This window comes from Arachis hypogaea, chromosome 12 (assembly GCF_003086295.3).
Source record: "Arachis hypogaea cultivar Tifrunner chromosome 12, arahy.Tifrunner.gnm2.J5K5, whole genome shotgun sequence".
NCBI classification, from domain to species: domain Eukaryota; kingdom Viridiplantae; phylum Streptophyta; class Magnoliopsida; order Fabales; family Fabaceae; genus Arachis; species Arachis hypogaea.
In genome coordinates this window covers 2459486-2471123 of record NC_092047.1, presented here as the reverse complement: position 1 = coordinate 2471123, position 11638 = coordinate 2459486, and the positions used below count along the sequence as shown (strand labels likewise).

At 29.9% G+C, this 11638-nt stretch overlaps 1 protein-coding gene across 1 annotated transcript; it reads right to left on the bottom strand.

Moving 5' to 3' along the window:
• Positions 1 to 169: 169 nt before the first annotated feature.
• On the bottom strand, positions 170 to 6900 carry LOC112726308 (uncharacterized). The gene is made up of 3 exons (XM_025775643.3): positions 5263 to 6900; positions 639 to 1178; positions 170 to 400 (listed from the first exon to the last, which is right to left on the bottom strand). The coding sequence occupies exons 1-3, from the start codon at positions 6160 to 6162 to the stop codon at positions 299 to 301; spliced, it is 1542 nt and encodes a 513-aa protein (XP_025631428.1). The 5' UTR covers positions 6163 to 6900; the 3' UTR covers positions 170 to 298.
• Between the last annotated feature and the right edge of the window lie 4738 nt (positions 6901 to 11638).

Below are 11638 nucleotides of genomic sequence, written 5' to 3'. Positions count from 1 at the left end.
TCACCTTTAAATAACAGACATATTATCATGCCTTCTTCAATATTTGAACTTTGATTCAATCTTCAAGTGAGATATATATCAATCTCAATGCTTGTTGATTAGTTATTTAGAATGTTTAACTTAGAAAATTGAACTGCATCAAATAGTTGCATCTTAATCTTGGAATTCGTTAACCAAATAATAAATAATTTTTATTTTTTAAAAAAGGAAAGAATTAAGATTGCATATAACTAAAGGTAGGGTTAAGAAGAATTTATAAACAAAAGCGTGTTGGAACTGTTTGCAGTTCTTTCTATAACTATAACTCAACAATTTCATCTTCAATGCATTCACCAACATGAATCACCAAAGTTCCTTTCTTCTTTGTTTGTCTTACCCTGCAACAATTCCTTCTTGGAGACTGCTCAAAACAACAACAAAAACAAACACATTAAAAAAGAAATCAAGAAAAAACTGATGAAAGTATTCTGCTAAGTGTACACCAAAATCAGCGACCATTATAAAATACATGTTAGAATACAAATACACATTAAAAACAAATTAAACTACACATGTATTTATACACAAATATATTGATAGCTGATTTTGGTGTACGAATAGCATTTTTGTTATTGGATAAGAGTGGATTGAAGTTTTACCTTGTCCCACAAATGTGGGTCGGGTTTCTTATAAACCTCAATTATTTTGATTCGGGTCGGATCCTCCATTTTCCACTTGCAAGCCGGGTTGGACTGAGTCCGAACGTACCGGCTCGCAGTCTCATTAGCACCCTTGTTGTATGCTGCATTGGACAAGTAGTAAACAAATGGTTTTTGGCAGACATTCCGGCTAACCGGGCGGGTATTGAACGGATAGGCTGTGTAATCGGCCCGCTTGTACCAATTCAAGAAGGTTCTCGCCGGCATTTCCATCTCCCGGGCCGAAAAAATGCCCCGGAAAATTTGAACCGCATAGCCCCATGAAACGGATATGGTCCAAGTCCGGGTCTTGTCGTAGCAAATGGATTGCTGCATGAGCCCAGCCGGGTCGAGTTGCATGGGCACCTTGAGCCGCTTTAGGGCTTGGACTCGGCTCACGTTTGGAAAAATGGGCTCGACTATGTCCAAATGATGGAGGGACACAAGTGGAGTAACAGGATGGGCCGCTAAAAGCCCAAATAGATTGCCGTACACATCAAACTACCCAAAACAGAACAAAACAAAATAAGCCAAGTCAAATAATGATAAAACTCAAAATTAGGGCAACAATAATACATAGTAAGTGTAAATTAATTTATATTATCTTGGTGTGAATTTTGAGGTAATTATTTTAATAATTATAGTGAATTAAACTTAAATCCAACTAAAATGTCAAAATGGACATAAAAATATATAATTGTTTATAGATAAATACTATGAATTATGAAAGAGAGAAAGAAGGGTACAAGTGTACAACTAAGACTAAGAGAAAAACAAAATTAAAAGAAAAAGGAATATCCATAACTTGTGGTTAAGTTTAATGTAATCAATCTGGCGAAAGAAATGGAGAAATTTCAGAGATAAAGTAAACAACAAAAAACGCGTATTTTATTATGTGAAAACAACTGTGTCTAACACATAATGATGTAACTGGAGTAGTGGCAACTTGGGAAGTGTTTTATTCATTGTATTCGAACTAGAAATATTTATAGATTAAAGAGACAAATTTTGTCAGATAAAATTAATTTCTAGACTATCATAGTAATCATGATATCACACTTTAAAAAATAAATAAATAAATAAACTCATTACTCCAAGACATATCATAATTCAAAATAGACCTCAATATGTAGGTGATTTAAGTGTCTCAAAAACAAAAAATAATCCAATTCTAAAACAAAAATCATTTTAGTTTAAAAAACAAGGAGAATTTTGTCCTTATTCCAAACATGATACTTAAACAGCTAACTCAGCAAGTTAACCGGTCGTGTCACCAACTTTTGTTAGTCTTTAACAAGGTAAAAACTCAAGTGCAGTTAATTTCATGCGAAGTTGATAACTGAAGGCCGTTAAATGATTTGACAAATTTGACTAAATTGTCATCTAAAGACTCTCGGCTTTCAACTTCACATGAAGTTAACTGCACCTGAGTTTCTAGCCTTTAACAAACATCATTTGTTTTTGTCATATACCCTAACACACACGCCCTTCCCTTCCCATGAGTTCCATATAACCACTTCTTAGTCATAGCTAGGATTTGAATCCGGTGCACTTTCTAACAAGACATACACAAATGTCACTAGACCAAGCCTTGCAGGGCAAGAAACAACATTGAAGAACCACATTGTCTCGCGCTACACTGACGAGGATGAATTTTCTCCTTTTTATCCATCAACGATCATGTTGTCTTTCGAAAAAATAGATAGAAACGGATTGGGTATGGATATTATTGTATTAAATCAAGGAAATTTCTTTGGTGAAGTACAAAATTAGGTGAAGAATGAAAATTTTTACTAATTTTATAAAAAAAAACATGTATAATACACACAATAATTTTTCTTATAAACTTTTTTTTTTTAAACAATCTTCTCCCTCCACTAAAATTTCACCGTTAAATCAGACCCAAGGAAGAGTTTCTTAGATTTCTAAGGTGGGATTGTGACGTGCCTTATGGGATGTGACAAGTGTTGTTTGGTTTAAATCTTTGTCCCTTTTACATAATATTATTAATTAGGGTGGGACCAATTCAACAAACACACCCCACATTGAAACAATCTCTAGACTTAACACCTGGATGCTTTGTGCAATTACATATTCCCCACACTATGAACTTTTTATTCACTACTATGATTGAGACCTATTTTGAATATAACTTAATTATGTAATTTTAGTTTTGTATGATTTTGTTAAAAAAATACCAATAAAAATTAGCTACCAAATTAATTACTATATATTTATATATTTTATTTCATAAATTTTTAATTTATATTTTAAATTTCAATATTTATTCCATACAGATAACATGATCAAATTTTATAATTACTTTTAAAAAGGAGGTAAACTTTTTTCTTTAAAAAAATAAAGCAACTCTACATCAAAACTAAATCATAATTTCATTTAAATATAAATTGTTTTCTTTAATATATTATTTTGTCTAAATAGATAATAATTATTAAGAATTCAAATTTAAAATAAATTTTTTTAATATAAGAATTTTGTTAGCATAAGCATTAAAAACATATTTTAAAAATACCACAAAAATATTTTTTCAAATTTATTAAAAAGATTTTTTATAATTTTAATACATTAGATATATCAAAAATTTAAATCCTCTTAAACATAAAAATACTTGAAACGTTGAAATTGAAAAGCAGCTGAGAGAAAAGGAAAGGTAGGAAATAATGAAAATAACCAAAAGATTTTATTAATTGACTCATTTAGTCGGTGGAGATATATAGCTGGAAGCATCAAACCCTAGATGTGGTGGTGGTGGCCTAGTTTTGATTTGGAGACTAAGACTATTGAAGATTTGAAGTTTTTATTATTATTATTTTTTTTAAGATATTCATAGTTAGAAGAATATAATGTCTCATCTCCCAATTAAAGAATAAACAAATTTGGTAAAGTCTTTAAATTCAGCACCACATTCTTTTCTGTCAATTAGGGTAGAAAACTGATGAAAATTCTACTAAATTCAGAAAACTACTAGCAATAAATGATAGTATTAAAAATTTTTGGGCATTTCAAAAATACAATAATGCTTTATTTTATACAATAATTTCTAGATCTATTGGCGCCAATGGAAAGCAGGGATTTTTTTTTAATTCTTGATATTATAAATTAATCATTAAATTAATCATCTTCCTCTAAAATTTATCCACATCATAGACAAGACCCTAGGGAACTTCATCCCACAAATACATAAAAAAAATTAAAAAATAACTATTTTTAAAATGTGACACAAATCATCATAAAGTGACCTTAAATAGAATCAATAGATTTGATTAGGTTACCTAGATTAAAATATTCTTAATGATCTATTACCTGTTTTTGACCTAAATCATTATTATTCCAAGTAATGATATCTCCCCATACTCCCCATTCATTCAACAAAAATCCCACTAAACAATATCTCTTACTTTATTATAAAATGAGATCTCACATGAACAAAAAATTATACCAAGTGGGGGAACCTAAGGAAGGCTTTCCTAACTTTACTTATTTTTTATGAGCCCCCAAAATTCTCTTTTGTTCATTTTATAATTTTGTCTCACACCACTTCCAATAAATTTCTCCAAAACCTCCATAGGTTGACCAAGTCAATATGTAAAGTCTTCAAACAAGAAAAATACTAAAAAAAACTAGGTGAATTTATTATTTTTGATATGCACTTTTAGCCATCAGATCAATTTCTTTAGTCTAACAATAAATTCTGCTGATCCTCTTAATTTTTTCTAATTTTGCATTTCTCCTAATTTTAAGGTAAAAAATCTTCATTAGAGGTTAACAGTTAAAAATCCATAAGTAATTTGACATATTTGATTAAATTAATATATAAAAGTTTTTTACTATCAATTTATGAATTCTCCACCAAATTTTAAACCTCTAAACTATCTATATTCATTGTCCTTTAAGGTAGCGTTTGTTTTGAGGTACTGAGACAGAGACTGAGAGACTGAGATTCAGTATCATGTTTGTTGGCTCAAAGACTGGTACTAAAATTTTTGTCTTTGTCCCTAAAATTTCAGTATTTCAGTACCTCCAAAAAGGGGACACAGAAGACTGAAATTTTTAGAAACGAAAACTAAAACTTTAATAACATTTTATACCTAAAATATCATATTTCAATTAATTAATTCCAATTTTACCCTTTGTACAAATTAAATTAAAGCTTCATTCTCGTTTCAATTTTTGTCTCTCACTTTGCACCAAACAGAATACTGAAATTTATTTCAGTCACTGTCTTTAAGTCTCTGTCTCTCAGTATCAGTCTTTCAGTCTCTGTCTCTCTACCAAACTCTACCTAAATTGTAGTGTTCTTCCACTCCAAAATCCAAACACTTCTATACACATTGCAAGACACAAATCTGTTTTGAAAACAAGACAATTACACATACTAAACACATAATTTTTCAGTCAACACCATCTCAATGTTCCTATGTTTTCTATCCTATAAAATTTACCAGACACAAGCTAATGGCTAATTTCATCACTTTTTGATGTTAATGTAACACACCTCAAACATAAAATATGAAAAATAAAAGCAAAAAAAGGAAAAGAAAAAGAGAAGATTCCAGAGACAAACCTGATGAAAGCCTCTTTCTTTGGTGAGAGGAACACCAAGCTCAGCCATACAAGCTTGAATCCTATCATCAGAACCATACAAACCAGGGTACCTCTGAATACACCTATCTTGAATCTTCTCCAATGCCAAAGCCAAAGGGTAACTAATTGCAAAACCACCACCACCATAAGCCATGTTATAAGAGAAATAAATGTTCTGCAGATGACTCTCTGAGTTACTTCCAATGTAATAATACTGATTGTGATCATATTTCTGCAACACTTTCACCAAATTCTCAGTAACAAAAACTGTGTCATCATCTCCCATCACAAACCACCTCACATTCTTCAATCCAAGCCTTAGTGTCTCTGAAACAATCCTTGAGATCCTTATGGCTGATCTATGACCCTTTGGATTCTTGTAATTGAACCTTGAAGTGTCTTCAGAGATCTTCAACTGTGGCAAGAGTTTCTCATCACTTGGATCAGTTTTCACTTTCTCTTCTAGCCACACTATTCCTCTCATCTGATTTGGCTTCCACCATAGCTTTATGTACTCTTTTCTTTGCTTCCAAAGCTTTGCTGAGGCTCCAATCCCAAACACTATGTGGGAAATATTTGTTTCTTCAAAAGGTTCCAACTTTGTGGAAACAATTGCTGCATCTTCTTCTTCTTCTTGAGAGTGTGAATTTGTTGCTGCTGCTGTGGTGGAAGTGGTGGTAGTGGTGGTGGTGGTGTCAGAAATGTGGCTAATTGAAATGTGGTGTGTTTGGCTACAGTCATATGAATTGGTAACAAATCTAAGAGAGTAACAAAGGTAAGAGATTGTGATCAAGAGAAGAATGAAAGCCATTAGCTTTGAGAAGTTCCATGAAGAATATATGTGTTCTAGATCTTTGTGATTGTTCTTCATGATAGACATGGTAATTGGTATCTCAAAAATAAATTTAAGATTTGGTGAACTTTGTATAAAAACACAGAATCATTCACAGGTAGAAGAAGAAGAACAATAATAGTAGTAATAAGAAAAAAAAAAAAAGAAAGAAAAAAAAAGTGAGCTATATAACAATATTTTGAGTCATCATAATAACTTGCTTTATTAGCCAGAAATATATAACAACCCCATCATAGAAAAAGTGATGAACCCAGATCAGATTTTAGGAAAGTTTGTTTCTTTTTGCTAAGGTTGCAAGAGTTTCACAAGGAACAAAAAAGGGTAGCTGAAAATAAGAAAAAAAAGAAGGTTAAAAAGAAAAATCTTCGAGCTGAAGTCAAGTGAGAATTGAAACTGAACAAAAAAACAAGTAAACACTTAACTTAAGATGATGCTGCAAGTCTGCAACTATGTGGTTTCTTTTTTGCAGTTTTAAAGAATCTGTGTTCGATTTTTATACATATAAGAACACAGCTAGATACCCTTTTAGATTTAGTTCTTAAAAAATAGTTTTTTTTTTTTTTAATTTTAATAATTCGTTTTTTTTTTTCTTTTTCACTTTTTTTCACATTTTTCTCTTGGCCGTTCGGTGCTATGGATTGCAATGGACATGTGTCTACTCACAAAAACAACACATTCTTTTGAGAAAAAATGAACACAAAAAAAATTAAAATAAAATAAAGAAATTCTCTTTATTTCTTGTTGTACTTTAATGCACTCCAAAACAGAAAAAATAAAGAGAAAATAGCTAATAAGTAACTAATTAATTATATTCTTTTATTTTATTGAATTCTACTTTATTCACAAGATAAAACACGTATCAAGTTCGTTACATGCGTATGATCATTGATTTCTTATCTTTTAAACTGAGAGTCTAAAATCTAAAAAAGTGATTCAAAAAATAATAATTTGAAAACAAAAAATTAGTAAAATATTTGGTAAATTAATACATACCGCAGCTTAGATCGGTTATAAATTAAAAAAATATGTTAAACCACATAATATAATTTGTTGTAATTTAAATTTAAATTTAAATTTAATTTAAATTTTGAGTCTAGTCTAAAATGTTAGTTTTCGATTGAATAAATTTTTAAGGATTTTCTTAAAAAATAATTTTTAAGTTTAAATTATCACAAAATTAAAATATCTTTATTAAGTCAGTTATATGAAAAATACCTCATTTAATATTTATACAAAATATTCAAGTGAGAGTCATACATAAATGAGAAAATAATAATATATTTAAGAAAATTATTTTTAACGAAAATTAATAAAAAGGTTAAAAAGCCAATTATAGCTAAAAAAAAGTTGTTAGTGTGATTTTTACAAGTATATCTAACAATCTAACAACTAGGAATAATTTCAATTATAAAAAAATGTTTGTTTAATAATTTACAGTTTTGTTAAATAAATTATTGAGTTTGAAAAAAGATTTTATTATTTATTGTAATGATAAATATTTGGTTGATTGATTAAAAATTGATTTTAATTTATGATATTATTATTTGTGTTATATAGTTTTAGAATTAGCAGTAATATATATGGTGATTTGATTTGATTTGGAAAGAATCAACTGATAAGAGTAAGATATGAAAAAGATTAATACTACCGAATAAAAAAAAGTAATCATGACAATTATAACAAAATTTGGACACTAAATAGCTAGTATGAATAATGAAGTATTCATTTGATTATGTTTAGAAATAATCAACTATTAAGAACAAGATATGAAGAGAATATAAAAATTTGTGTTGTGCTGGTGTTCAAATAAAGGAAAGTATTAAATGTTTATGATGATTGATTTGTTGCGACGGCTAGTAAAAGACTAGGTTTATGATACAAGAAGAAGAATCAAGTTTTAAGGTCCTCAAAGATAAATATTCAAAAAACAAAAGACAGTTGATTTTTTTTTTTTATCTTGATATATTCAGTTTTGTTTGAACCTTCTTAGTATAAAGAGAAAATACTTATGATTCATTGAGAGATTATTTGAAAAAATCTATGAGTCAAAGTCATAAATTAGAGAAAAAAGATCACATTATTTTAGATTTAGTTTGTCATGATTTTCTTTTGTTTTTGGCATTTTTTTGTCTTACTATTAATTTATGAAGCATAGAATTATTGGTTCGATTGTCTTGGTTTTTTTTTTTTTGGTGTTTTTGTTTGATTTTAGTAGGTTTGGTGTAATTTATCTTTGTCTTGATCTTGGTTTTGACGTTGTTAGTGATTGTAATTTTAAATTAGATATAATGAAATTTTACTATCATTATAGTAGAGATTAAATCTTTACTCTTTTTCTTTTTATCCTCTATCGTTACAATAGACTAAACCAAAACAATCTTTTACTTATTTTATTATATATTTTAAATTTAAAAAAGTGCCTTAATTTAAATTTCTTTTCTCAAAATCTATAAAACATTCATAAATAATGTCACTTTTTTGCCTGGTGTGAAGATTCAACATAAGGAAAATTGTTGGAAGCCTTCTTCGTAGATTTTTTTTTTTTCATTTACATATTTGTACTACATTCTTAGGTTGTTCATAAGCAAATACTTAGAGGAAGAGCTACCTAATAACTATAATTTAACAGTTTAATGCTTTAATTGATGTCAAATTTATTTAAAATTAGAGTTAAGTACGATTTTGATCCTTAAGATAAGGACTGAAAATTTTTTTTGTTCCTGGCCGGTCCTAAAGATTTAACTTAGTTTTAAAATCGTCTTTCGGAAGAAAATACCCTTTCCCCTTTTTTTCCAAAATCAACCAGAAAGCAGAAGCAGATGCAGAGGCAGAAGAAAAAACAAAAACAGAAAGCAGAATCTACAACAACAACAATAGTAAATCAACAATGGTGAATCAACAATAGCAATAACAAATAAAATAACAACAACAATGGTGAATGGTGAATCAACAACAGCAACAACAAAAGTAAAAAAGAAGCAGAAACATAAAGCAGAAGTAAAAAACAGAAAGCAGAAACAACAACATTGAAACACCAATTTGCTGGCATCCGACAAGGAGCATTGACGACTGTCCAACCTTGCGGATCTGCTGGCGTCGACGTGACCTCACTCCAGCGGCAGCGACGGGACAGGGCTCGATGGCGACCGACGACGGCGGTTCGCGATGAGGACGATGGCAGGGCGTGGCTGGATGCGGTCTTCCTCAGCGCCTTCGTTCCTCTCTTCTCTCCCTCTCCGCTTCTCTTCCTCTCTCCTTCTGCTCTGTCCTCTCTGGCCGTTAGTGCAAGGAAGATCTGGAACCCCTCCCCTTTCCCATTAGTGTGACCGAACGATGAGGAGCGGCAGCGACAATGGTGGCGGCAACGAGAAGCAGCGGCGCTTTCCCTCCCCTTATCCACCTTCCCTTCCCTGGAACCCCCCCCCAACGAAGCGTGATCCCCCCTTCCCCCTTGATTAGTTTCCTTTTTATTTTTTTTTTAATTAGGGATATTTTTGGAATAAAAGTTAAAAATTTGGTAGAAATGACGATTTTAAAACTAAGTTAAATCTTTGGCACCATTTTATAGCAAAAAAAAAATTTTCAATCCCTACCTTAAGGACGAAAATCGTACTTAACCAATTTATACTAAATTAATTTAAGGTGGTTAAGTGATTAATTCATTCGTTTGCTTAAATAAAAGAGTCCTGCTAGGGAGCCAATGGACTATTTGTACAATGTGTACAATGGACTATTGAGTTACAAAATGAACATCACTCATACTATCTAGAATAACCATCCGAGTACTATGAATAATAAACATCTTCCCAAAAGTTTAAATTGATGTTGGGGTTCACCAAGGATCGAATTCTTGACCTTTCAAATCTAGAGCTCTAATATCATGTCATGATACCACTCATCCCAAAAGTTTCAGCTGATGGAAAAAGGTAACACTAATAGTTATATCTCTAATACTCCCTAAACCTTCATTGTACACATTATACAAATATTCCATTAGCTCCTCATACTTTCCCTTTATTTAATTAACTTTAGCCGTGAAGCAATAATAGTATCAATGACTCTTGATCCTAGAAAGACAAATTTAAATAATTAATTATCAATTAAAACGTAATTATATCTTAACTACCTAATTTGAAATGATTTAGTAATTAATTAATTTATTAGTCCGGTTGGTAATTAATTCCACTTTTTACATATAGTAGCCCATTAAGTAACGACAAATCTTTAAAAAAAAATTAAATCTGTGATAAATTAGTTTTTAACCTATTAAATTGAAAGATATCATAAAAATAAAAAATTATTATATTTTAACTATGAAATATGGTGCTTTCTTAATGGTTTATTTGGTTATTCATAACTGCTTGCTTGGAGTTCCCATATTGACTATGATAATTGAAGCTTAAGTATGGCAACATTGTTCTACATAATTAGTTAGTTTCTTTTGGTTTCTCATATCAATCATCTTCATATTTTTATTTTACCTTTTATTAAAGAAGTTTTTAATTCTATTATAAGCATAATATTAGAAAGTATAAATATATTCACAGTATAAATAAGTTGTTAAATAAATTGTCTTTCTCTCATAAAGTTATGAGAATACAAGAAAGTTTAGAATAAACTTAGAGAATAAAATAAGATTTGTAAAAAATTTTAATAGAAAAAAACTTGTAAAGAATTTTTATAGGAGGATTTTATTCTTGTTCGTTGAAATTATTATAGCATAGATGATACTATATATATTTTTGTAGTATTATAATTGAAATATCATCAAAAATAAAAAGAAAATTAATTCACAGCATATTATATAGAGTAATCACATTATATTTTCTTATATTGGCTTTGTTATAGTTAGTGCATTATTGTGGGTAGTATTCAATTTCATATTACTTTATATCTATTAGAAGTTCAAATTCCACTGCAGACTCAACAATTGGTATCAAGAGTTAATATTGTATTATTTATTATTTGATTGGTAAAATTCAAGTTTGAATACAATGGCTTCTACTAGTGAAAATGTCAAAGTAGGCAAATATAAAATTGAGAAGTTTAATGAAAAAAATGATATTTTTTTTTCTATTGGAGGATGCAAATGAAAATTTTGCTTATATCACAGAAATTGCATAAGGCACTAGCAGAAAAAGAGAAAAAACCAGAGGATATGAAGGATGAGGATAGGGAAGAATTAGATCTTGAAGCACGGGCTGCGATAATCTTATACCTTGAGAGGGATGTTGCTTTCTTGGTGAATGAAGAAGCAACTGCAGCAGGCGTCTGGTTAAAGTTAGAGAATAACATCACGACAAAGACTCTAACTAACAAGATCTACTTAAAATCCAAATTGTATACATGCAAGACGGAGGAAGGCACCTCAATCCGAGAATATATCAATAAGTTTGATAGGATTATATCAAACTTAAAGGATATAAATATGAAGATTGATGATGAGGATCAAGCACTCATATTATTACTTTCATTACCGAAGTCCTATGAAAATTTGGTGCAG